Source organism: Miscanthus floridulus, chromosome 8 (assembly GCF_019320115.1).
Source record: "Miscanthus floridulus cultivar M001 chromosome 8, ASM1932011v1, whole genome shotgun sequence".
In the NCBI taxonomy this organism is placed as follows: Eukaryota; Viridiplantae; Streptophyta; class Magnoliopsida; order Poales; family Poaceae; genus Miscanthus; species Miscanthus floridulus.
The window spans coordinates 227,623,815-227,650,286 of record NC_089587.1 but is presented as its reverse complement, the minus strand read 5'-3'; the positions used below and the strand labels follow the sequence as shown (position 1 = coordinate 227,650,286).

At 48.0% G+C, this 26,472-nt stretch overlaps 3 protein-coding genes across 3 annotated transcripts; 1 reads left to right on the top strand and 2 right to left on the bottom strand.

Annotated features, from left to right (window-relative positions):
* Window positions 1-7,801: 7,801 nt before the first annotated feature.
* Window positions 7,802-8,905, bottom strand: LOC136478431 (protein HEAT INTOLERANT 4-like). The gene is made up of 4 exons (XM_066476889.1): window positions 8,837-8,905; window positions 8,691-8,738; window positions 8,481-8,606; window positions 7,802-8,392 (listed from the first exon to the last, which is right to left on the bottom strand). The coding sequence occupies exons 1-4, from the start codon at window positions 8,903-8,905 to the stop codon at window positions 8,345-8,347; spliced, it is 291 nt and encodes a 96-aa protein (XP_066332986.1). The 3' UTR covers window positions 7,802-8,344.
* A 6,585-nt stretch (window positions 8,906-15,490) lies between these two features.
* LOC136478432 (protein EMBRYO SAC DEVELOPMENT ARREST 30-like) lies at window positions 15,491-20,397 on the top strand. The gene is made up of 10 exons (XM_066476890.1): window positions 15,491-15,730; window positions 15,899-15,983; window positions 16,735-16,802; window positions 16,887-16,975; window positions 17,089-17,332; window positions 17,421-17,533; window positions 18,073-18,187; window positions 18,242-18,370; window positions 18,836-19,383; window positions 19,717-20,397. The coding sequence occupies exons 1-10, from the start codon at window positions 15,578-15,580 to the stop codon at window positions 20,150-20,152; spliced, it is 1,980 nt and encodes a 659-aa protein (XP_066332987.1). The 5' UTR covers window positions 15,491-15,577; the 3' UTR covers window positions 20,153-20,397.
* A 4,193-nt stretch (window positions 20,398-24,590) lies between these two features.
* LOC136470758 (uncharacterized) lies at window positions 24,591-26,101 on the bottom strand. Its single transcript, XM_066468494.1, has 3 exons — window positions 25,999-26,101; window positions 25,838-25,906; window positions 24,591-25,741 (listed from the first exon to the last, which is right to left on the bottom strand). The coding sequence occupies exons 1-3, from the start codon at window positions 26,099-26,101 to the stop codon at window positions 24,591-24,593; spliced, it is 1,323 nt and encodes a 440-aa protein (XP_066324591.1).
* Window positions 26,102-26,472: the final 371 nt, after the last annotated feature.

Sequence of the window (26,472 nt, the reverse complement as noted above, 5' to 3'; positions counted from 1 at the left end):
ATGATAATGCTGTCAGTAATAGATATGCCTTCGACGTCACCAAGGCTGATAGTATCTTTGATTTGTTGCTTGAAAAAGGTCATATCAAATTAATAGCAGGTCAAGATACCTTCGGCCGAAGAGCTTAAAAGAAGGAGGTACTGCAAGTATCATGATACTAGTACCCATCATACTAACGAATGCAAGGTCTTTCGAGATCGCATTCAGAGAGCAAGACGAATCACATTGGAATTCTCCTTTCTTCAGATATTGTTGGAATGAAGGGTTGAAATTGCCTAACCAAGATGATTGTCCCGAATGTAGTAACCAGTACAAGGGGTACAGGCAATCTAGAACCAACCGCCGGTCTGTGTATGAGCGTTTAGATCATCCATAGGACATGGGTCGGCGCATAAAAAAGGAATTAATCTGTTCATGATCGGCTTGGAAAAAGAGTGGTTGAACAAGATTTAGCCGATTGTGAGGATGAAAGCCCAAGTTTGGTTTTGGTAATTAATGACACCAAGTTGCTAATGCCATTGTGTCAAGTGAATTGAGTTAGGCGTAGCAACACATGTGATGAAGGAGCAAGGAGCATGATGGTGATGGCCATAAGATCGCAAGTGCATGAAGATAAAGATGATGGTGAACATGCACATAGGTGATGGACAAGGAATGAGATGATCAAGGCAAAGGTATAATCATAGGATTCTCTTTTGTCGGTCTAAAGATAAGTAGAGAAGTGACTGACCAGGTTTAGGATTGATAGCCGACTATCAAGAGGGGCAATCACGGTCATCTCATGAATCAAGTGCTACTAAGTCCATATTCTTGAGCATATGCATTTAGGATCTAGTGAGATGCTAACTCCTTGAAAAATATTTGAGAAAATGCTAACACACAAGCACAAGATGGTGAACACTTGGTGGTGTTAGCACATTTGCGAAGGCGGTGGAGTTTGAGCGACAGAGAGGGGTTTGGGACTCGGCGCTTTTGTGGAAGTGAAATGCCTATTTTCCCACTACGCCGGTGGCGGAGATTTTCTCTAAGTCATTGCGGATAGAAACGGAGGCGAACGGAGGTCACTGGGGTGACCGTACGCTGGACCGGACACGGTCTCGGCTTGACCGAACGCGTTCGGTCAGTGGCAGCTACTGTGCGCGGCGTGGGGTGCTAGGGTTTGCAACCGGCGCGTCCAGTCAAGCCCCTGAGAAACTGCAAAGAGCGCGAGGTCGATCGGTCGCTGTGGTGCGTCCGGTCACAATCGACCGGATGCGTCCGGTCGTGAGCGGGAGCTTACTGGAAATGACCGGATGCTGGCACTGTGGCGTTCGGCTTGTCTTGCGGCGCGTCCAGTCACTGGCTCACAGGCGCGGGCGCTGTGCGATCGGCGCGTCCGGTCGTGGCGTGGAGCGCGTCCGGTCACACGTTACCTGAGAGCGTAACGTTTCATGACCGTTGGAAATCTAACGAGCGAAATTCAAAAAGGGACACGTGGCGAGCATCGCGCGAGGTCACACTGGTGCGACCGGACGCTGGCCATGTCCGGTCGATCAGACCAGCGCGTCCGGTCAATGCGCGTAGAGCGGCATCTCGAGCCTAACGGCTCTATTCTTTAGGGATGCTTATAAATAGTTGCTTGGCCGGGTTTGGGAGTTCTCTCTGGACTTTTTGAACACTTGAGACATACTTTGAGCTAGAGAACTTCCCCTCCACTCATCTCCTTGCTTGGTTGCATACTCTAGTGAGATTGAGTGAGATTCAAGTGCATTGTTTTGTGATTTGCATCTAGTGGCTCTTGATTCTTGAGTTGGCTGTGGATTTCTTGTTACTCTTGGGTGTTTCTCGACATCCTAGACGGCTTGGAGCAGCGGTGGTGTTGAGCTCGTGATTGGAGATTGTTCTGAGCCTCACCAAGTGATTGTGAGGGGTTCTTGAGCCTTCCCTGTGGGAGTTCACGAATTGGCTACTCTAGTGGAGCTCGTGGCTTGGAGGATCCCCATCTTGTGAGTGGATGTGCGGCACCCACTGAGGGTTTGACTCTTGATAGTCAATTAGCTCGTGATCCATCAAGTGGGTGCATCGCCACGACGAGGACTAGCTTGCCGGGAAGCAAGTGAACCTCAGTAAAAAAATCTTGTGTCATCTCTTTGCCGAGGATTTCATCTTGTGTATGTGATTGCGTTGATTGATTGGTTCATTGGACATATCTCTTCTCATCAACGTTGGTATAACAATGCATCCTCACTCCTTTACTTACTTGTCTACCTTGCTAGTTGCTTAGCTTGTTATCTCTTGTAGTTTCTAGTTCCTAGTTTGTGTAGCGTTTCTCTTTCACCTAGGAGTAGAGTAAGTAGTGACTTAGCCTCTTTGGTGTGGTTTAGAGATTATAGCCTTCATATCTACTAGAGTTGTTTAGGTGGCTTGCATAGTGTAGTTGTGCTAGTGCTAGAATTAGCTTCGCCATCTTTTGTACTAACTTTGTTGTTGAGTAAAGTTTGTAGAATTTTGAAAAGGCTATTCACCCCCTCTAGCCATTTAGGACCTTACAGAGGAGAAGGAGTACGTCTGGCAAGATGGTCAGTGGTGTCCAGGTGGATTAACCAGAAGCCAGAAGAGAAGAGTTCAGCGCCTAAGGAATCGGGAGTTGAAAGAAAATAGACACCAAGTTTGGCGACCTAAGCCGACAGCCGGTAAGAAAGCTCTATCGGCTAATGCAATATTCATATTGCCAGCAGAGTTCAGAGCTCCCATGGATCAAGATGAAGATGATGATGAAGAGGAGTCTGCTGCGCAGTTGGTTTTCTAGGCAGAAAGTGCGACATTCGATAAGCCAGAGAAGCATCTGCATTTGAAGGCTTTATATCTCAAGGGTTTTATTGATGGAAAATCAATGACCAAGATGTTAGTCGATGGAGGAGCTATTGTTAACCTGATGCCTTACACCACATTCAGAAAGCTTGGAAAAGGAGATGATGACCTATTGAAGATAGATGTTAGGCTTCAGGATTTCAGTGGAAAGACATCCGACACAAGGGGGGCAATTAATGTCAAATTGACAATTGTGAGTAAGACCATGCTGACTACTTTCTTTGCCATCGACGGAAAAGGTGCTTACAGTCTACTCCTTTGGTCGTGATTGGATTCATGCCAACTGTTGCATCCCGTCCACTATGCATCAATGTATTATCCAATGGATAGGGGACGCCATTGAAGTGGTTCAGGCTGATACCTCTGTTAGTGTTGCACTAGCCGAACCATCTGGATGGAACTTTGAAGGAATCGAATGCTTCTCTGGAAAGACTTGGGAAGAAGGCGTCGTCAGCCTCAACGATGACGGCCAACAGCCGATACAAGCAATCGGCTCGGAGAGTTTATTTTAATGGATTCTCCAATTGATGATACTGAAGGCAAGCTAGACAAAAGATTTACGTCGGCTGATGAGATGGAAGAAGTGGATATTGGACCTGGCGATAGACCTAGGCCGACGTATATCAGTAAGAAGATAGATCCTGAGTTCAGATTAAAGTTGATAGAATTATTGAAAGAATTCAGAGATTGTTTTGCCTAGGAGTATCACGAGATGCCTGGTCTTGATTGTTCAATTGTAGAGCATCGCTTGCCAATCAAGTCTAGATATCGGCCATTCAAGCAAGCTCCAAGAAGACTCAAGCCTCAGATTATGGAAGATGTGAAAACAGAAATTACCAGATTATATGAGGCTAATTTCATACGACAGTGCTGATATGCAGAATGGATATCAAGTGTGGTCCCTATGTACAATAAAAATGGAAATATGAGAGTATGCATAGACTTCAGGGACTTAACAAGGCTACCCCCATGGATGGTTATCCCATGCCAGTTGCCAATATGCTGGTCGATGCTGCAGCTGGTCATAAAGTGATCAGTTTCATGGACGGCAATGCAGGGTACAATCAGATCTTTATGGTAGAGGAGGATATTCACAAAACTGCCTTTAGATGCCCTGGTTCTTTGGGATTGTATGAGTGGGTGGTAATGACATTTAGTTTGAAGAATGCCGGTCCAACTTATCAAAGAGCTATGAATTTTATATTCCATAAGTTGATCGGCAAAATAGTTGAGATCTATATTGATGATGTGGTCGTCAAGTCTAAGAGTTACCAAGAACATCTTCAAGATCTCAGAACGACTCTTGAGTGTACAAGGAAATATGGTCTAAAGATGAATCCAAACAAGTGTACATTTGGTGTTTCAGCTGGACGGTTTTTGGGTTTCATGGTCCATGAAAGAGGAATTGAAGTCAGTCAGAAGAGCATGGATGCTATTGATAAAGTCATACCACCAACTAATAAGACCGAGCTTTAATCCTTGATCGGCAAGATTAATTTCATCAGAAGATTCATATCAAATCTATCAGAGAGAATATTGCCGTTCTCGGTATTGTTGAAGTTGAAGCATGATTGTTGGCGGTCCTTAACACAAAACCAACACCGCCAACATTTGCATAAAATCCACCAAAACCAAAGTAGATAGGGTTTATTACTAACAAATTCCATAGTTTTGGTGGATACTCTTGTTTTGCAGGTATATATGGAAATACATTCAAGATGGGCCAAAAAGAGAACAAAATCCAAATGAAATGACAAGCCCATCAAGCAAAACATGCCCAAGCCCATCACCTCCAAGCAAACCAGGCCGAGCACACCACATGGGCCAACTCCAGGCCTAGCCAAGAGCCAACCACGCGAAGGCCACGCTGAGGCGGCCCAGCACAGGCGCGTGCGCGCCCCTAGCGCAGCCACGCCCTGGCTGGCGCCCCTCAGGCCCACATCGCGTGTGTCGGCACATTAAATGTGCAGGATGGCAGTGCGAGGGTGCACTAGCTGATTCAGAGAACCTAGACGCCTACTTAGCCCCCCAACCTACTATAAAAGGAGGCCCTCACCCCCTCACTCTCACACACAACCTACACACTCAAGCTCACACTTGAGCAAGAAGAGGAGAAGCCTCAAGCCTAGCCTAGCTAGCACTAGAATAAAGAGTGAGTGAGGGCAAGAGGAGAAGGGTGGAATTGGCCACCCCTCTTCCTAAGTGTGTGGCTCCCAAAGTCCGCCGAGTAGTTGGAGTGTCGGATCTGTCGGTACCCGCTACCCTTGTACCTCTACGGCTGGATTACCACTTTGGGTAAGAAAGTTGTGATACTCTTCTGGTAATACTTTTCTAAGTGATTTATCATTATCATTATACTTTGTGGGTTCGTTGTCCGTCCTCATGGTGGAGGTTCTAGTAGAGGACTCCTGATAAAGACGGAAGTTCCTGGCCGACACTAGAACTGTGACCGATAGTGTAGACATGGTGTCTAGACTAGAAGTTGCCCTCATTTGCCTCGTGCTCCATGGTCGAGGGGTAGGCGGGCAGGTGGTGACAGCCCTGTTCGTCCCTTGTATTCCCCCACATTCGGGTACGGCGTAGAGCTAGAAGCCGGCATAGCCCGACAGACCAGGTTATATCCGGTGCCCGAAGTGAAGCATAACGATAGCGGTATCTAACCTTAGTAAAGCTACCCTAAGATATCCTCGCTACCCCAGCTATCCTTCTCTTGTTCATAGGGTTAACTAGAATTAGAGACTACCTATTCAAACCGTCCTTGTGAAATATACGATACCCTGAATACTTCCGGGTGAAGTGCTACAACGGTATTTCCGTGCCCTTGCGGATAACACTGCTTTCGCTAAGAAACACCAACAAGCATTTCTGGCGCCGTTGCCAGGGACGGTTGTTATAGTTATTCTCTGAGCCTAGTCGACCCGTGAAACTTGAGTTAACCAAAAATACCAAAAACAGTCTTCTTTTATTTTCTTATGGAGCACACAACCATTGCCAATCTGTCCGCTCCAAAGGGCGAGCTCATAGAACCCACACAATCCTCGAAACCAATCATAGCTTCTAGTTTTGAGCTCTGCCCTAGTTTTATAGCCATGGTTCGGGACCAAGCCTTTTCAGGTTTGGATTATGAAAACCCATATCAACACCTACAGGAGTTTGAGCAACTCTGTGCGTGCTTGACCATTGCGGGCATGTCACAAGAAATGTTGCGTTGGAAATTGTTTCCCTTTTCTCTTCATGAGAGAGCGAGACAATGGTACGACCACAACGTAGGAAAGGTAAACGGAGAGTGGAAAGAATTGCGAAGCAAATTCTACCTAGCATTCTTCCCGTTATCTCGAATCACGTGAGTGAGATCTGCGCGTCTAAGGGCTCGATGGTGTGCAGAGCGGACACGGGGTTTATACTGGTTCGGACAGAGCGACGAGTGAGTGAGATCTGCACGTCTAAGGGCTCGATGGTGTGCAGAGCGGACATGGGGTTTATACTGGTTCGGACAGAACGTCCCTACGTCCAGTTCGTGGCGATCGTGTTGCCCTGCACCGGAGTGCTTGTAGTAGGGGATACAAGAGTTGAGAGAGGGAGCGTTCCCAAGTCTCGTGCGTGGTGTTTTGTGTATGTGTGTTCGATTTGGGCGTGAGTGTTAGCCTTGTTGTGCGATGGAGTGAGTGTTAGGCATAAGGGGAGGGGTCGGGTTACATAAGACGTGATGTGGAAAGAAGAAAGAAGAAAACGAAAAATAAGGCTCGGGCCTTGTCTTCCTTGCTTCTCGGAGTGAAAAGTGTCCTTCTCGCTATAGCGGCGTGGAGCGGATGTCGTGTCGGCGCCTCTCCGTCTACTGTTGAGGCATGCCGAGCCATGCTTTGACCCGGTGTCTCGATGACGTTCGTACCAGCGGAGTGGTGCACCGTGATTTGTGTCGATGGAGGGGGTGGTTTGCACAGTGGACAGGTTAGGCAACATTGTGCCGGTTAACCCCATTACTGTGGGACGTGGAGGCGTCGTGGTGAAAAAGTGGCGTCGTGGGTGACGTGATCGTGGTCTTATCGAGGGCGTGGCCACGTCTCCCATCACTGTTTCCGCCTTACCGTGATAGGATCGGTCACTGTTAGCGGGACCCGTTGGACGGCTTGGATGAGAAGAATCCTCCCATCTGCGCCTGAGGCCTTGGGGTCTCGGTAGTGGTGACGTGTGATGATGTCACGGGGGTCGGGCGAGACGGAAACTATCGCCCGAGGGTTCAGTTGTGCCCGAGGGGTTCTAGGCTGGCATAAGCTCGTTCCCCCCTTTCGTGGGCCTTAGTGGGCCTTTTCCATCAGATCCCTTTCGTTGGGCCGTATGGACAGTGGCTGGATATAGTCTTAGCATTCCTCTTAGGGTACCTGGTATATTTGTACCCGACACCATCTACATGCTTAATTTGTCTTTGCCCCTCTAAGTATATTTTATGCTTATAATGTTTATCCATTTGTCTTTTGAAGTAAATACAATTCTAAACCTGCAACATAAGCAGCAACGTAACAAGGTAACATAATGTTTATCCTCTCACAACAAATTAACATAAGCAGCAACATAAGTTAAATTTCAGTGGAAGCAAACAAGGTGTATATGTTATCTCAGCTGAGAAAATTGTTGGGGAGAGAACTACTTGTAGTGATATTTTTTTGTTAGGATGCACCCTATAATTTATGAGGATATATGTGAATTAAGTTTACGAAGACTCTTGAAAACGCTCAACAGGGATAGTTATTTATTGTTGGGAGAGAATTATGTGCCCTTGTTGACATCCTGCACGAGGAGGCTTATGGATGGTCTTTGTGCCGGCTCATCTTTATGAATCGGCACGGATAGTGATTATTTGTCAACTTTAGGCCCGGCCCACTGATGGCCCATCGTCAACTACTAGAGCGATATGAATTGGTCAACGCCGAATGAGGAGTTGGTAGCATCAGAGTAAAACTAATAATTAACTGCATGGTTATTTACATCTCAATTATCAGCGTATTCATACATATATACACAGTAAGGTACATGCAAGGCCATATACAAGGAATGTTACTTTAGTTTTGTTTTTATACAAGGAAGGTGAAGGTTAAGATGCAAAAACAGGGACCCTCTCCGTGCTGATGCGACTGTTAAAGCAACTTCACCAACGACACCGAACAGTACTGGCCAACGACTAGTTATACCGGACGTGGATCCATTGTTTTCCCCTTCAATCCAATACCGGACGTACTACACAACAATCCATGCTCCGGATGTCAGCAAAGAGAGTTCAGATGCCTAAGGGATGCTCAGGGTTGTCCAGACAAGTGACAGTAGCTCTATTACAACTGAGTTCAGATGCAACATTGTATATAATGGACCAACACGAGACTACACTCTTATGTCACCGAGCTGATCTACCCAGCTTCCAGAAACTTCTATAACAAGAACTCTTCAAGTTGGATAGATTAATTAATCACAGTTTAGCAAACATGTGACATCAGGAACACCATTACATCAGATAATGTGCCTTGAGATAATATTTGTTGATGTACCTCGACTGCAGACAATAGTAAATACCAAGTTAAATCTAGTGTTGCAGGTTCAGATACATTTAAAGTAATGAGCACTGAAGAACAACTTCATACCTTCACATTAACATCAGGTGTATCCGGGGTTTTCACAGGATAGAATTTGTAAAATTTGATGTTTTCAAATGCCTCTCTTTGCTTAGGGTCCATATCTTCAAGAGCTTTCTTCCTGGCTTCTTCAGCCTGCAGAAAAAGTTTAGGGGAATATTGAATATTGTAAAGCATCAAATCTCTTGGAAACTGATTAAATATTTCAGTTAAATGGACCTGTTTCAGTTTTATTTTCCCTTGTTTAACCTTCTCCTTTAGAAATTTCTGTCAAAGAAACGTGGCAGCAAAATTAGGAAGGGAGTTACTGCTGTAAAACAATGCTCACTTTAGAGTGTATAATTGATCAAGAAGAGATTAGTGACCTCAATTTTTTCCCTCTCATCCTCTGGCAACCCCTCAGCTATGACTATCTTATCAGCTAAATCCTGCATTGCAACATGATATGATTCAACATGGATGTCCTTTCATAGGTAGCATTGTACATCAGAGTAGAACAACTGAAATTCCTTACAAACCTCGTAAGAATCACATTCCAAGTCAAAATCACAAATTATCTGCAACAAGCAGCACAAGGTAAACATTAATGTATGAACAATTTACAGCTACTTGAAACCAGACCTGGAGAATTAATTAGGATGCACGAGTGCACTTCTGCCAATAGTGTTTGAAATAGAAATACAATAACTACAAAGTGGAAAGCAGGCTAAGCAGATTTTATTGTTGCTTTATTATCAACAGAAGGAAACCTCAAACAACCCACCCATCCACTTGGGTTTTGCACCATCAAATTGTGACAGGAACAACTTAGGTCAAGCATCCAACATACTACAAAACAGGTGACAACATTTAAGACAAAACGGAAGCAATGCGCATGATCAGATACTAGCAATGGAAGATGAGGAGGGGTCCCCACAGCACGAGATTGCCTTATGTAGCAACAGCAATGGCAGCATGTCACCAGTACCGGACAAAAACCATGACCTCATCGACTGATGATCACGTCACAGACTAAAGCAGACTAGATCACAGCAATAATACACTTAAAGGAAGCTTACCGGGGGTTCTAGAGGATATATGACGCTGACAACTGTGCCATCTTCATCTTCAGGGGGATTTAGTGGCATGTAATCTGCAAGATATTAAACAAGGTTCATATGCCGATGAGATTACCCTACAGAGAATGTCAAGAGCTGGACCCGCTGCGCCTCGTCGAGCCGGCCGGCGCGAGGTAGGAGGGCCTGGAACCGGTTGGCATACTCCTCCACGGGCCCCGTGCGGCGGCACTCCGCGAGCTCGAACAGCGGAGCGGAGCGAAGGGGAGGACCGAAACGCAAATTCAAGAGATCCTTGAAATTACCCCACGTTGGCGTGCCGTCATCGTCCTGCAGCTGGATGAACCATAACTGTGCGGCGTCGTCCAGATGATAGGACGCCATGCGCACGCGCTCTTCCGCCATGGTGCGGTGTTGGCGAAAGTAGGCCTCGCACTTGTTGAGGAACAGCATCGGGTCGGACGTGCCGTCGAAGTGAGGAAAATCCCACTTCTTGTGCTTCGGGTGGAAGTCCAGTTCGCGCGGCCCTTCGGAATGGCGGCCCCCGCTGCTCTCGGCCGTCGAGGCCTTCATGGAGGCCATGTCGGCCTTCAGGGTCGTGATCTCGGCAGACATGTTCTTCAGCTCCCTGAAGAGATCGGCGATGGTAGGCTCGGCCATGGTGGCGGTGGGTTGCGGGGTGGGCGCGGCAGCAGTAGATGGCGACGGCTGTTGGTGGGCTGGTGCGGCTGGAAGAGATGAATCGGGATGGGCGTGAGAGGATCGGCTGACGTGTGATACCAGGTTGTCAAGGGCGTCAAACCCCCGACAGGCAGGGCCTCGGCTACGGAGCTCGTAGCCGTCGGCCGTCTTCTCCGGTGAGGTTATACCCCTCTACCGCAGGCTTAGGGTTTAGGAAAGGAAGAGGTAGGAGATAATAATCTTGCTTAATTCCTCAAGGTGCCGAGTACAATCTTAAATAGCCATGCGGCTGCAACTCAAAAGGAAACCAACCTCCTAGATATAAGGAAATAACTAAACTTAAGGAAATTGACTTGATCTATTTCTAATCTTGGCCACGCTGTTGCTGCGGCCCATCTGCATGCGCGGCCTGAGCCTGGCTTGCGGCGCGCTCAGCGGCCCGACGCACGTCGCGTGCGCGCCTCCGCCTGGTGTATGGGATGCCGCACATGACATCTCTCCCCCCCTCGACGACCGGCTCGTCCTCGAGCCGGAAAGCAGGGTACTTGGTGATGAAGTCGGCCTTGTCTTCCCATGTAGCAGAGGATGCCGATTCTCCCTTCCAGCGCACGAGCACTTGCTGAACTCCACGAGCCAGACGACCCCGAAAGACCTTCTCTGGTTCTGGGGCGACAGCGCCATGATGAACCGGCGGTAGAGGAGGTGGTGTATCTGGTGCTGGTCCAATCCACTTCTTCAGAAGGCTCACGTGGAAGACATCGTGGATCTTGGCGCGTGGAGGCAACTCAAGGCGGACAGCAACCTCGTTGATGAGTTCCTGGACGCGGTACGGCCCAAAATACTTGGGCTGGAGCTTCCCTTTGACAGCGCCGGCCAGGGACGCCACTGGGCGTTGACGAAGACGGAGAAGAACCCAGTCCCCCACGGCATACGCCACCGGCCGGTGTGACTTGTCGTAGACGCGCTTCTGGGTGGCCTGGGCTTGCTCCAGGCGATATTTGACGTCCTCTAGGAAAGCGGCGCGTTCAGCCATGGTCTTGGCGACCGCTGCCACGCATGTGTCGCCTGGCTCATACGACCTGATGGTGGGGGGGGTCACGGCCGTAGACCACCCGGAACGGCATCTCCCGCAGTGACGACTGGTATGCAGTATTGTAGGTGAACTCCACCCATGGCAGCCACCGAAGCCAGTCATGCGGGCGGTCGCCGGTGAAGCAACGGAGGTACATGGCGATGACTCGATTGGCCGCCTCTGTCTGTCCGTCAGATTGCGGGTGGAAGGCCGTTGTCATGTGTAGCTTCGCGCCCATGAGACGCATGAGCTCCCGCCAGAATGTGGAAGTGAAGACGGGGTCCCTATCCGAGACCATGGACTGCGGCATGCCATGGAGCCGCACGATGTCTTTGAAGAACGCCTCGGCGACAGACTCTGCAGTGTAGGGGTGAGCCAAGGGGAGAAAATGACAATATTTACTGAATCGGTCCACCACCGTCAAGATGACGGACTTCCCGCGCACACGCGGAAGAGCCTCCATGAAGTCGAGGCCGACGTCCGACCAGACCCCGGTTGGAACCGGCAGGGGCAGCAGCAGGCCGGCCGGCTGGAGGTGCTCGGTCTTAAAACGCTGGCAGGTAGCGCAGGCGCGTACGAAGTCCCGGACGTGCCGGCGCATCTCGGGGAAGTGGAAGTCACGCCTGAGGCGGTGGAGCGTGCGCTGGACTCCTTCGTGGCCATCATCATGCACGGCAGCAAGGAGCTCCAGTAGCAGCGTTGAAGATGGCGGGATGTAGAGCCGGCCATCAAACATGACCATGCCGCCATCGACCACGGACCACGGCGCGCCACGGTGGCCTGCTGCTATCTCTTCGCGAAGGGCCACCACGGCTGGATCCTCCGCTTGAACACGGCGAAGGCGGTCCACGAAGTCGAACCGAGGGGCCGATAGTGCCAGGATGGCCCCATCGTCCGTGTCGCGACGGGACAAGGCGTCCGCCACGGTGTTAGCTGCGCCCGGCTTGTATTCCACCACAAAGTCGAAGCCAAGGAGTTTCCCCACCCAATGGTGCTGGGGAATTGTCGCGAGGCGTTGATCCAGCAGGTACTTCAAACTGTAGTGGTCGGTCTTCACGACGAAGGAACGTCCCCACAGATACGGACGCCAATGACGGACGGCGTGGACGAGGCCGATCAGCTCCCGCTCATAGGCAGCGAGAGAGCGGTGGCGTGGCGCGACCGGCCGGATGAAGAAGGCGATCGGATGGCCGTCCTGGATGAGCACCGCGCCAAACCCATGTGAGGACGCGTCGCACTCGACGGTGAATGGCTTGGTGAAGTCCGGCATGGCGAGGACAGGCGCCGTCGTGATAGCGGCCTTGAGTGCCGCGAACGCCGCCGCCGCGTCGTTGGTCCAGGAGAACCCCTCCTTCTTGAGGAGTGCCGTCAGCGGAGCGGCGACGGTGCCGTAGTTGTGCACAAACTTGCGGTAGTAGCCCGCAAGTCCGAGGAACCCGCGGATCGCCCGAGCCGAGCGAGGTGCTGGCCAGTCGACGATGGCTTGCACCTTGGCCGGATCCATGGCGACGCCGGCCGCGGAGATGACGTGCCCGAGGTAGGCCACAGAAACCTCCCCAAAGGCGCACTTGCTGCGCTTGACGAAGAGGTGGTGCCGGCGGAGCTCCGAGAGCACTATGCGCAGATGACGAAGGTGGTCGGCCCACGAGCTGCTGTAGATAAGAATGTCGTCAAAAAATACCAACACAAAACGCCGAAGGTAGGGCCGGAGTACGTCGTTCATGAGGGCCTGAAAGGTCGCCGGCGCGTTGCACAATCCGAAGGGCATGACCAGGAATTCGTAGAGGCCATCATGCGTACGGAACGCCGTCTTGTGGACGTCGGCGGGCCGCATGCGGACCTGATGGTAGCCCGACCGGAGGTCGAGTTTGGTGAAGAGGCGGGTGCCATGGAGTTCATCAAGCAACTCGTCGACGACGGGAATCGGGAAGGCGTCCTTGACGGTGAGCGCATTCAGCGCCCTATAGTCGATGCAGAAGCGCCATGAGCCATCCGCCTTCTTGACGAGGAGGACCGGGGAGGAGAAGGCGGAGTCGCTGCGACGAACGATCCCCTGTTCCATCATGGTGGCGCACTGGCGTTCCAGCTCGTCCTTGTGCGCCGCGGGGTACCGGTAGGGCCGGACCGCGACTGGGGAGGCGCCCGGCTTGAGGACGATGCCGTGGTCGCGGCTGCGTGGGGGCGGAAGGCCGCGCGGCTCGGCGAAGACGTCGGCGAACCCGGCAAGCAGCTCGTCCAGGAGTGGTGCGCTGGACGTTGCGGCACAGGTCTCCAGGGTGCTCGAGGTAGCCACCCCGGGCCAGCGGACCATGTTGCCCTGGCGCTGGAAGGAGACCGAGCCATCGACGAAGTCCCACACCAGGCGGCCGAGCGTGGCCATCCACTGCAGCCCAGCACCAAATCGTGTCCTGCAAGGGGCATAACGAAGAGGTCGACGGCGAAAGCGATGTCGTGGATCACAAGTGGGGCGTGCCTGATGACTCCTGGGCACGGCACCTTCTCGCCATTGGCCACCATGGCCGTGAGGCGTGGTCTGGCTTGGATGGGTAGACCGGATCGCGCCGCTGCCGTCTCGGCGATGAAGTTGTGGGTGGAACCGGTGTCAAGGAGGGCGATGAGCGGGGTCGAGCCCACCATGACGCGGACCTGCATGGTCCGACCCACGGGCACGCCAGCCACTGCGTGCAGGGAGAAGATCGGCGCCTCCTGCGCCACGGCGTCCGCCGCGGTGTCGGCGCCCGCGTCCTGAGCGTCGTCGATCTCGACGCCGTCGAGGAAGAACAAACGTCGGCAGAATCTGTTGTGGCCGCGGGAGTACTTTTCATTGCAGTTGAAGCACAACCCTTGGCGGCGTCGTTCGGCCATCTCCTCCGGGGTTAGGCGGCGCTGGTTGCCCTCGGTACGGCCCTGCTGGGCAGCCGCCGGTGGCGCCGGGAGGGCCAAGAGGGGCGGTGGGAGCGGCATGTTGGCCCGGGCCGCGGGGGGCGGTGGACCGCGCGGGGGCGCCCTCGGTGGAAGAGGCGCTGGACGCCCCAGCTCCATCAACTCGACCTGTCGGGCCAGGCTTATGGCGGCAGCGACGGAGTCCGGGTTGTGGAGACGGACGGCGTTGCTGAGCGGCGGCATGAGCCCTCCGGTGAAGAGCTGGACCCGCTGCGCCTCGTCGAGCCGGCCGGCGCGAGGTAGGAGGGCCTGGAACCGGTTGGCATACTCCTCCACGGGCCCCGTGCGGCGGCACTCCGCGAGCTCGAACAGCGGAGCGGAGCGAAGGGGAGGACCGAAACGCAAATTCAAGAGATCCTTGAAATTACCCCACGTTGGCGTGCCGTCATCGTCCTGCAGCTGGATGAACCATAACTGTGCGGCGTCGTCCAGATGATAGGACGCCATGCGCACGCGCTCTTCCGCCATGGTGCGGTGTTGGCGAAAGTAGGCCTCGCACTTGTTGAGGAACAGCATCGGGTCGGACGTGCCGTCGAAGTGAGGAAAATCCCACTTCTTGTGCTTCGGGTGGAAGTCCAGTTCGCGCGGCCCTTCGGAATGGCGGCCCCCGCTGCTCTCGGCCGTCGAGGCCTTCATGGAGGCCATGTCGGCCTTCAGGGTCGTGATCTCGGCAGACATGTTCTTCAGCTCCCTGAAGAGATCGGCGATGGTAGGCTCGGCCATGGTGGCGGTGGGTTGCGGGGTGGGCGCGGCAGCAGTAGATGGCGACGGCTGTTGGTGGGCTGGTGCGGCTGGAAGAGATGAATCGGGATGGGCGTGAGAGGATCGGCTGACGTGTGATACCAGGTTGTCAAGGGCGTCAAACCCCCGACAGGCAGGGCCTCGGCTACGGAGCTCGTAGCCGTCGGCCGTCTTCTCCGGTGAGGTTATACCCCTCTACCGCAGGCTTAGGGTTTAGGAAAGGAAGAGGTAGGAGATAATAATCTTGCTTAATTCCTCAAGGTGCCGAGTACAATCTTAAATAGCCATGCGGCTGCAACTCAAAAGGAAACCAACCTCCTAGATATAAGGAAATAACTAAACTTAAGGAAATTGACTTGATCTATTTCTAATCTTGGCCACGCTGTTGCTGCGGCCCATCTGCATGCGCGGCCTGAGCCTGGCTTGCGGCGCGCTCAGCGGCCCGACGCACGTCGCGTGCGCGCCTCCGCCTGGTGTATGGGATGCCGCACATGAAAATGTGTGCAACTGTGCCCTTTTTTCACTTGTGATTTGCTGGCCCCTGATATAACTCCGTGGAGATGTCTTACAGTTACCTTTTCACCAGGATTTGGAGGTTAGACTAATGAAATAAAATGCTGCTCAAAAGCAAGTTTAAGTTGGCCACAGCCATTGGCATCGTGCTGTCGATGCTATCGCTGCTGGTGCACCTTTTTCTTGCTAATTATTCAGCTGGGGGCATTACAAAGTACAACATGCACATGGACGATGCCCTTCCATTTGGACCGGTAATTCACATGCCCTGACCATGTCACAGTATCAGTATCAATTCTCAAATTTCCTTAGTTGTATGATGAAGGAATTTGTGTTTACTGAGGTTATGTTGGACACCTATTTTCACTGCAATCATCGATTATGTCTAACATCTTTTTCTATGCTTCTTGGTTTTTTGGCAGAGGCCTCGACCACGGAGACTGTGGGGTCCATTGGTCCCACTTGATCATTTGCATCCTTTTGCGAAACCTAGCAAATCATATGCTGGTAAATTGATCTTAAACTTGCACCTACTTTATTAGTATTTTCATTGTGACATCTTTTGTTCAACTAGTCGTTTGGTTACTTTAGACACTGAGTTAAAAAAATGTAGGTGCATTTGTATTTCTTTTTGAACAAACCATTTGTGTATAAGAAATGTCTCAAAAGATACATGCATATAGTAGTGATATGCATTGTTTTGGTATGCACGATGATCATTTTTCTTCAAGTTTGCATATTCTATCATGCCATCGGTCTTTGATTTTTTTCCGACATGTTTTTGACATGTATAAATATCAGCGCTCAGACTAAAATGGGCACAAACGCACCCAGGTGCACTCTTGGCATTGTATAACTTATATTTTCCAGACACTGAATATGCTAGCATTCTTCATTAGTTCTCTTACTTGGCATTGTATAACTTATATTTTCCAGACACTGAATATGCTAGCATTCTTCATTAGTTTCCACATTTTGTCTTATGTTGAGATTCATTCAGAATGATAATTAAATATTCTATATTTTCCCAACATTGGAACCATTAGTGTTAGGTTGTTGACCTTAGAATGTTTCTTGATGTGATTTCTGCACAATAATGTGGATAAATCTATTGCGACACTTCACTATAATTACTACATGCTTATCCCATTTTATAAAGTGTTAGATTACCTGAAATGCTATGATTTGTATACTCAGCATCAAACCATTTTACGATATAACTAAACCTTGATAAATCTGTCTGATTACCTTATTGCAGCTCCCAGTAAGCATAATGGTTTTATTTATGCAAAGATATATGGTGGCTTTGAGAAGATACAGTCTTCAGTAAGTTTTCTTGTGTAATGTGTAAAGGATCCTTGTACTTGTTATATCATTGTAATAGGATCATGACATTGTTTCCTTTATTAGATCTGTGATCTTGTTGCCGTTGCCAGGCTATTAAATGCCACTCTGGTTATTCCTGAGATACAAGCAACAACTCGTGCAAAAGGCATCAGGTTGCTGTGCCCTTCCTCATTCTGAAATTCATTATGGTGGTTGTCTATTCCTTATCCTTTTTTTTTCTGCTCGACCTCTAAAATATAGCCTTTCCTCTGTTCCAACTTTGCAGTCCGAAGTTCAAAAGCTTTTCTTATCTATACGATGAAGATCATTTCATACATGCACTTTCCAGTGATGTGGTTATTGTGCATGGCTTGCCAAAGGATCTCAGAGAGGCTAGGAAAAAGATAAAATTTCCCACAGTATCTCCTAGGAATTCTGCTACTCCAGAATACTACATCAAAGAAGTATTACCCAGACTTGTAAAATCAAAAGTTCATGGGATAATTGTTAATGGAGGTAATTGTCTTCAGGTATCCTCCATGCCCATGCTTACTCTGTTTTGTTTTTTCATTCTTTGGTCAATGTGAAGTTAGAGCCTTTCCATACGGTTTTCTGCAGTCAATTCTCCCTGCAAGCTTGGAGGAATTTCAGAAGCTTAGATGCAGAGTAGCCTTCTATGCTCTAAGGTTGCGCCCTCAAATTCAGGCTCTTGGGAGCCAAATAGTAGGAAGGTGAGGCTTCCCACCTTTGCCATTGATCCACTTACCCTTTCTTTTTTGTTCATTAATCAATTGTAGATTTATCAATTATGCTCCATGCCGTATGCTTCATCAATTTATGCAAAGAAACTAGTACTCCCTCCATTTCAAATTTTAAGTCGTTCTAGCTTTTCTAGATACATGGTTTCTGTTATGCACCTAAATATTTATTATGTCTAGATTCATAGCGTGAAAGCTATGTATCTAGAAAAGCCAGAACAAAGCCTTAATCCATAATTCAAGTTGACTTCCCTTGTACACACTAAGAAGAAAGATAGCACTTTAATCATTTGTAATGTTATTTGTAATGTTTCCTTGTATGTACTGGAAAGTTTTGGGTTGCTTTTTCTGGATTGAGGATGTTGTTTTAAACTATGTAAAGTTGAAATCTTACCCTTTCAGGGTATGCTAGTTATAGGAGCTGAAGGGTTTCTTTACTCATTATTAATTATTTTTTCCTATAGTGTGGCTTTCTGTTCTCATAAGTCATAACTCCAGAATGATTTGTATAGGTTGCGAGCATCTGGCCGTCCTTATGTGGCCTATCACCCAGGACTGCTTAGAGATACTCTAGCTTTTCATGGTTGCGCTGAACTGTTCCAGGGTTTGTATGCTTACAATTATTGTGTTCCAATACGATCTACTGACTTTCGTTTGACTGGTTAATTCTATCATCTCTAGGATATTCATACAGAGCTTATTCAGTATAGAAGGAATCAGATGATTAAACGAGGAACAGTAAAGGAGCAGCTAACAGTTGATTCGGTGTCCAGGAAGATGGCTGGTTTGTGTCCACTCATGGCAGAAGAGGTGAGCTTGCTTATAACAGTCTTGTATGTTTGCTCACTAAATCTGGATGCAACTTTTGCATGTTTATTAATACCAGGTAAGCTGGTGTTATGTTACGCTCTGCGCCAAGAGAATTCACATAGAAGAAATCTGAGGCTGACAAAATATAAGCAACCAAACAAAAGAAAACTAGATGACAATTTTCCTTTACCATGTGGACCTTTACCTTCGGAATATAAATTTCATGTTTTGCTTTTAAGCATCATTCTTTGCTAATCCAATCATTATGAAAATCAAGCTCAAGGAAAAGAAGTTTAAAGAAAGAAAAGTTAACTAGAAAGACTTCGTCTCTTCTTTCTATTCCTTGGTCCCGTGGCACACATTGAGCTGCATGATATAATTTAATACTATGCCTGATTTACCATACCAGCTTACTGATTCATTTTGATTGCTAATGCTGTGATGTAAACAATCCTGTGTTTCCAGGTTGGACTTCTACTTCAAGCATTAGGTTACCCACCAACTACAATAATATTCTTGGCTGGTTCCGAGACTTTTGGTGGACAAAGAATGCTTATTCCTCTACGAGCTATGTTTGCTAACCTTCGCACTTCATTATGTAGTCAGAGGGAGCTGTTTGATTTAGTTGGGCCAGAAGATCCTCTAACCCCAGATTTGCCACAGCCTCCACCTCCCAAAAGTGAAAAACAACTCATTGAAGAATGGAAGAGAGCAGGGCCTCGTCCAAGACCGCTGCCTCCACCTCCTGCAAGGCCATTCTATGCGCATGAGAAGGAAGGCTGGTATGGTTGGATTGGTGAGAATGACACAGAACCGGATGCTTCATTGATTGAGTTCAGGAGGCAAGCACACCGGTTGCTCTGGGATGCACTTGATTATTTTGTTTCTGTTGAAGCTGATGCCTTCTTCCCCGGGTTTCACAATGACGGGAGTGGTTGGCCAGACTACTCTAGTTTGGTCATGGGGCACCGGTTATACCAAACACCTTCCAGTATAACCTACAGGCCTGACAGGTACAGAGCTATTATATCTTTATGGTTAGCATACTTTTTGTACAGCTTAGAACAGTTTTTCTTATCTTCAGCCATTAAAATGCATTTAATATTTGCTAAATTGCAAAGGAAAAAATTGTAACTGACATTAGTGGTAGTAAAGTAGCCTTCAGGGTGCAAGTGGATAACTGTTAAACTTGGAACAAACACAATAGCTATGCTAATTGTAAGATCATCAAAGTTACTGGATTGTCCAGTAGTATATTGTGGGTCAAGTATAATAACCTTTTGACAGTTATCCACTTGCTATGTAGTTTTGCATGATGATAATTTCCTTTCCTTTTCAATCAACAGAAAGATTATTGCTGCGCTGTTTGAAGATGTTAATGATCATCGGTATCATCCACCGCGGAATTGGACAATTGCTGCACGTGAACACCTCAACAGGAGTGCAAGTGTGGAAGGCGTTGTGTCATCAGCTATGTTGTCAAGACCTGTATCTTTTCTCGCCCACCCTTTGCCAGAGTGCTCTTGCAGAACACCGAAGTCACCTGCTGTTCAACCGGTGAAAGACAGCAATGGCAGATTCCTATTTGGAGGTGAGGAAGAGTGTCCTGATTGGATGGCACGCAGCCTTGCAACGGCGTCTGCCAGGAATAATGAACCTCAAAATGAGGACTATGAGGATGAGTTGCCTGAAGATGGGTCTAGCTCAGACACGCAGGAATCTGACAGAAGTGACTCGAATAAATCTTCGGAGCAAGATGAAGAGATGGATCCGGATGATTAGAGAGATTGGAGCATGGATTTATGGCGCACCTTTTAACTGCTACCAGCTCCAGGCTACTAAAGCAAGAAAAACATACACTCAGAACTTCCTGGACCAGCAGGAATCGTCTTGCATTCCAGCAGCACATCAGCATCTGGAGTAGCCCCAGGATGACAAGGTCATCCAGCGTGGGAGCTTGCCTGGATCGTACTCGGTATACAACCAGGCTTGAATACGAAACTAACACTTTGTTCTCTTCCTTCACGTCTTACTCATCTTTTTGTTTACATTTTTGTGGGCACAGGCCAAAGAAATTGTTTCTGTACAAATGTCTTAACTGGGAATGCATTATTTTTTGGGTGAGTTTGATATCTAGCATGTATGAGGTAATGAGATTGGCTTATGGCAGACAGATGTGCACCTGTAAAATAAAGGACAGGCATTGCCGTTTTGTCCCACGCAATTGTTGTGAGTTTGTTGATCGCCGAAGAGCGTGCTTAAGGAGTTGGTGCTTCTGCATGACTTGTGCTATGGATCAGAAAATTGTGTATATCTATTTTGGTGACACGAAAAGTTTGTGTTTCACATGAAGTCTGCTCAAAATTTTCAAGTAAACTTTGTCAAAAGATGATTCTGAGGTGAAACCTTCTCCAAGTTCCGCAAGCTGCTGTAGTCGGTGACGATCTATGAATGACGGTGTTGTCATAAAAACAATTCCGTGAATTTGAATTGCCCAATAATTTTCCATGATGTGTTTGGATGAGCAAATCTCATTTACACTCAGCCGAGTTTTATAATTTCCTACTGGCTGATTTCCTTCGGTGTTCAATTGATTTCCTTCGGTGTTCTTCTCAACGTCCTTGCCACTGCTCAGATCCTCAAAGACATTACGCCCCGGTGTACACATATGGCTTGCTTTCGACTTTTGTGAGAGAGCTTGCTTTAGATTGGTTTTTCCATCTGCTTTGTGCGCTGCTCAGTAGTGAATCATACGTTGCAACTGTACAAGGAAACGCAAAACGTTATATTTCATTTCTGCAAAGAACTCACTGTAGGGTACGCACTGATATCACTGGCGAAGAGGTTAGGCCACAAATAATGCTACGCACTGAAATCACTGGCGAAGAGGCTAGGCCACAGATAACGTCAGCTGTTGTTGGAGCTTCATCTGACAGCCCCGACCAGCATACAACCATTCAAAAGTGTAGAGGGCTAGAGGCATGGACATCCACTATGGATGTAGGGTAGGGTACCCGAGTTGTCAATAGACAACCCGAAGATTCCGGAATTCCAGTTCCAGATCATACAATTGTAACTCTGCTGACACTTCCACAGCATAGGGATGGTGTGGCCAGATATATAGAGACCTGACAACCAGTTTTCACCACCTGACTCAAGTACTAAGCTACTCCCTCTGTCCTAAAAAGAATGTCGCTCTTAAGTTCATATTGATAAAATTTTCTTAAATTTTACAAGATTTATAGAAAATATTAGCTACATTTATATATCTCCAAATAAGTTTGTTATGCCAATAATACCAATCTGCACTATATCAATATTTTCTTATATATATTTGCTCAAAGTTGAAAATATTTGACTTCACATGAGAATGGCATTCTTTGTGGTACTGAGGAAGTACTATTTACATTCATAATCAATCTACCATTAGATTATAAATAAACATACAGGATCACCTTTAATCAATATATGGGCAAAATAGAACGGAAGGATAACACAAAAAACAGAATATGCATCAAACTTCGGGAGGATGAATGAGCAGTAATAAAAATAATAAAAACAGGAAACAGGAGGATATAAAAAAGGGCCACCGGTGTTGGTACATGATTCATAGATAATCCCCACAAGCACAAGAATCCAAAGTGCCACACAACAAACCGGTACATATTACATACCACTAGCCATTCAACACAGCTACTAATATCCAATATAGGTAGCGATAATATTGACCAGGTCATATAGTTATTAAAAACAGAACACGTTCAACCATACTGCTAAGAAAGACCATGTAATGATGCTAATTGCATATGACATCAAGGGATAGATAGATCATCCAAAGGCTTCAACTTCTTGCGGAGGTCATTCAAATTTCATCCTTTTTCCGCTTGCCCCCATCCCAATTGCTTCCACAGCTCCCTAGCAGAAACAGATATTTGTCAAAATATAAATAAACAGCTCTCTACCTACTTCAAGGGTGTTCTCACAAAATAACGATAGGTTGCATGTACGTACTTGGTGATACTTTGAGCCCCATTGGGAGAGGGAAACACTGGCGGCAAGGAGGTAGCGCCATCTCAGCAATGCTCTTGGGTGTTTTTGCTGGGTGGCAGAGATGAGCCTGGCTTTGCGCGTGTCAACAGAAAGCAGGAACTTCACTCCCCTAAACCGGTAGCCTTCCACTCGTTCCACATCACCCGGAGTGACAAGGTAGACGACGTCATGTTCTAGCGTGCTTAGGATAGGGAACAATGGCGGGATCTGTGGCACATCCTTGGAGATAAATGTCTTATCCTTCCAGAGATCTTTTAGAAGCAGCTTCGTGTCTACCATCCAGCTAGGGGATGGCTTATCCAGGTCCAGGGCATAGGTAACGAGCGAGATTGGGCCACCCTCCACGAAGCCATCCACGTTGAGAAACTTGATGCACTACTGCAGACGGGCTCTTTATAGAGTGCTTAAGCCCCTATTGCACTCGGCAAAGGCTTTGCCGAGTGCCGCTTTCGGCAAAGAGCAGTCGGCAAAGAACCCGTCGGCAAAGGTTTCTTTGCCGAGTGTCACATATCGGGCACTCGGTAAAGCCTTTGCCGAGTGTCACGTTAGCACTCGGCAAAAAAAATCCAACGTCAACTCTGACGGCCTCTTTGTCGAGTGCCACCTCAGCGGCACTCGGCAAAGATTTTTTTTTTTGAAAATTTTTTGCCGAGTGCCATACTATTGCACTCGGCAAATAAATTTTTACTTTTTTTAAAAAAAAATCTTTGCCGAGTGCCATGGCTCTGGCACTCGGCAAAGCTGGGAAATTGGGCCTCTGCTTCCCAGCTTTGCCGAGTGCCATGGTCACGGCACTCGGCAAAGCCCTCTTTACCGAGTGTGGCACTCGGCAAAGAGGGGAAAAATGTTTTTTTTTGGTTTTTTTGCTTTCCATCAGCACAAACAAAGAAATCACATACTCCCTCCATACCCGTATTAGCTGTCGTTCTGGGCACTAAGCCCATTTTCACAAAGCCTGTCGTCGCTCGCCCGTGCAGTGCCTTATGGACGCGAATGCCCCTCCCATCGCCGCCCGTTGCGCTCGCCAACTACTCGCAATTAATCGCGCGTCGCCTCGGTTCGCTGCGTCGCCGCCCGTCGGCTCTCGCGTCAAGGCAGACCACACACGCTCGCCCACAGCACGCTCGCCTCCCTTTATCTCGTCAGCGCGCTCGCGTCCCTCGCCGCCCGGAGGAAGCTCGTGCCATGGAGGAAGCTCGCGCCAAGGAGATCGGTCGCGCCATGGAGGAGCCTCGCGCCATGGTGGTCGCTCGCACCATGGAGGAGTCCGGCGCCATGAAGGTCACTCGCGCCATGGAGGAGACGCCGGACGCAGAGGTCGCACCGGACTCGGAGATGACGATTGCCTCTGAGATGGCGCTGGACTATCGACCCGGACGACGTCGAGATGGTGCCGGACTCCCTCGAGATCGCCCTGTTTGACGTCGAGGTGGTGCCGGACTCCCTCGACATCGCCCCCGTTCGACGTCGAGGTGGTGCCGGACTCCCTCGACATCGCGCCGGACGCCGTCGAGGTGCAGTGCGCTCGCTGCGGCATGTTCCACGGTGGCGGCGTCTTCGGAGAAGCCTGCTTCCAAGCTCGCCGCGAAGCTTGCAGGTGTGCACGTTGCCGTCTTGTTCATGATGACTACGATCTCACTACTTGGATACTACATGGCATAGACAAATTTGATTGCGAGCTGTTCATCCCTGATGTGGACAAACTTGAGATGGATGGAGACACAATACTAGTACCTGAACACGTTGAACAGAAGGTGGACGAGATCTACAACATGAAGAAGTTCAAAGATGCAAAGATGAAGGAAGATGCAAACATGAAGAGTAAGGTACATGTCTTGCTTCGGCTTGCAAAATCTAATTTGCTACTACTACATTCTTGCTTCAGATTGAAAAAACTAATTTGGTACTACATTCTTCTAATTTGCTGTAGGAAGACTAGCAAGTGCTTCGGCTAGCAAGGAAGCTTCACAAGTTATTTGGAATGGGAGCCGATCTTCTCTCTCTAGTCTTTGTTTTTGAATGTGAGGAATTTTGAACTTGTTACATCCTTTTATCTTCATGGCTTCCTTCAAAACGGTTTGTAGTGTCACAAAGATCCTATTTGCTTTGTGTGGTGAGTACTCTACGAATGCCTACATGAAAAGTGAAAATGAATCAATGAGTACTCCATTTAGTTGTTAAAGAAGCAATGTAACAAGTGAAAAAGTGAACAATTTACCTGCTGCACGGCTGGAACAAGATCTTTAATTGTTTTTGCATCCTTCTTATATTGTATAGCTTGTATAGCATGAAAAAACCCCAAGTCTAGAATGTTGAAATCAGGAGAATTGGGTGGTTGACAAATAAGCCGAATATCAAACCCATCTTGCTTAGCAGCCTCACAAAAAACAGGATCATCCACTTTTAAATGAGAAGGTGCATTATCTTGTTGTATGAATATTGGCTTGTGCACATCTTCTCTTGTCCATTTGGCTCTAATGGCCGGCAACACTTGATTTAGCATGAAATCTCTAATGACATCCCTTGTGATTGAAGTTATTGGCTTGATAACTTGTTCACCACGAAGACGGTTATGACTTCCTCTAATAGCATTTTCATAAGTGACAAGTGGAAAGCAACCGATTTTCCCATAAAAAATGCACTCTCCATTTCTAAATCTTGGCCGAGCACAAACACATAAAAACATGATCCTAGGAATGTAATTCTTGTTCTTGCAAGTGCGATGTGGTTCATCTTCCTCGGGTAGCAAGTAGTATTTCTCGGATTTTTGAGAAAGGTAGAACCATTTCTCATCAATGAACACAAAGTCAAAAAAATCCTTAAACTTTGGATCACCAACCAAACCTTGCTCAATCATGTCAATGCACCACTTCAACCTAGTCTTTTTGTTAGCATCAGTGAGGTAAGGTTTGATGCTACTAGAGTGGCGTCTAAGCAAACCCTTTTTCAAATACCTTTGTATCCTAGATTTGGTAATACCAAGTCTACTAGACACATCTTCTATGGTCATTCTTTGCTTTAGAGGAATGTTGCGCAATTGTTCCAAATCAAGAGGGATTGCCTTACGGCCACATCTACCCTTCTTTTGACTAGCAACCACGACCGGAATGTTTTGAGCAAGTTGGGTTTTACCTCGCTTCCATAAGCGCTGAACCGATCGAATGTGTACACCAAACTGATCGGCAACAATGCTTGTATCTCTCTTGCCTAGTTTCCCATTTTTGCTTCTAGCCAACAATGCTTGGTACACTTGTTTTCTAACTTCTTCAGGCATGTCATGCTTTGGACGGTTTACTTGAACGGGAGCCTCAACATCTTGTTCTAGCAAAAGGAAAAAAAACAAGCACATTCATAGTAATAATTAGCCACGGCATGTTCTAGCTATAGGAAAAAAACAAACTCATTCATAAAACTTACCGGGCAGGTTTTGTACATAATTGAAATCAACCGCACCAAACTCGTCTAGTGGCAAGTTCAAATCAAACCCTGTCAAAAAAAAGAAGAAAGAAAATGAGAAACAAAACTACACATTGTTGATTTGAATATAAAAAAAAGAACAAACAAACTGAGTACATTACCATATGTGGTGTGATCCTCCATTATTGGCTCATTGAGATCGAATGGAAGATTGTCGTCATCATCTTCTTCTAAACGAACGTTCAAATCGAATGGATTAGCCATTGCGGTACAGAGAAAAGAGAAGAAGTGGAGAAGGAAACAGTGGAGCACGGCACAGATGGAAATAGAAGATGTTGAGATGGATAGGATGTAGCACCGGTTAAATAGGAAGGGGTAGATGGACAGACGGCCAGAGAAAACGAGAGCGCGCACGGTGCTATGCAACGAAAAAAAGCGCCAAAGAACGAGCTGTATGGAAGGCTAAACGCGTGCGTTGCTAAACATTCGAAACCGCGCAAAAAACGAGAGCGCGCACGAGCCAAAACGCGCGCGCGCATGAGCAGCAACGCGCCCACACCCGACCCAGCGAGCGCCATGCAAAATTGCCACTCACAGCGAGGCCCAGCACAAACGCCACTTGCACAGAAACAGTG

Excerpts from the sequence above, each read along its gene's own strand:
- LOC136478431 (XM_066476889.1), bottom strand. The coding sequence starts at position 8,905 with ATGCAGGATTTAGCTGATAAGATAGTCATAGCTGAGGGGTTGCCAGAG. Across the intron at positions 8,607-8,690 it reads GGAAAATAAAACTGAAACAG|GCTGAAGAAGCCAGGAAGAA; the intron begins GTCCATTTAACT and ends CTTTTTCTGCAG. Across the intron at positions 8,393-8,480 it reads CACCTGATGTTAATGTGAAG|TCGAGGTACATCAACAAATA; the intron begins GTATGAAGTTGT and ends TATTGTCTGCAG.
- LOC136478432 (XM_066476890.1), top strand. The coding sequence starts at position 15,578 with ATGCTGCTCAAAAGCAAGTTTAAGTTGGCCACAGCCATTGGCATCGTG. Across the intron at positions 17,333-17,420 it reads ATGGAGGTAATTGTCTTCAG|TCAATTCTCCCTGCAAGCTT; the intron begins GTATCCTCCATG and ends GGTTTTCTGCAG. Across the intron at positions 18,371-18,835 it reads GTCCACTCATGGCAGAAGAG|GTTGGACTTCTACTTCAAGC; the intron begins GTGAGCTTGCTT and ends CTGTGTTTCCAG.
- LOC136470758 (XM_066468494.1), bottom strand. The coding sequence starts at position 26,101 with ATGGCTAATCCATTCGATTTGAACGTTCGTTTAGAAGAAGATGATGAC. Across the intron at positions 25,907-25,998 it reads GGAGGATCACACCACATATG|GGTTTGATTTGAACTTGCCA; the intron begins GTAATGTACTCA and ends TTTTTTTGACAG. Across the intron at positions 25,742-25,837 it reads TTATGTACAAAACCTGCCCG|AACAAGATGTTGAGGCTCCC; the intron begins GTAAGTTTTATG and ends TCCTTTTGCTAG.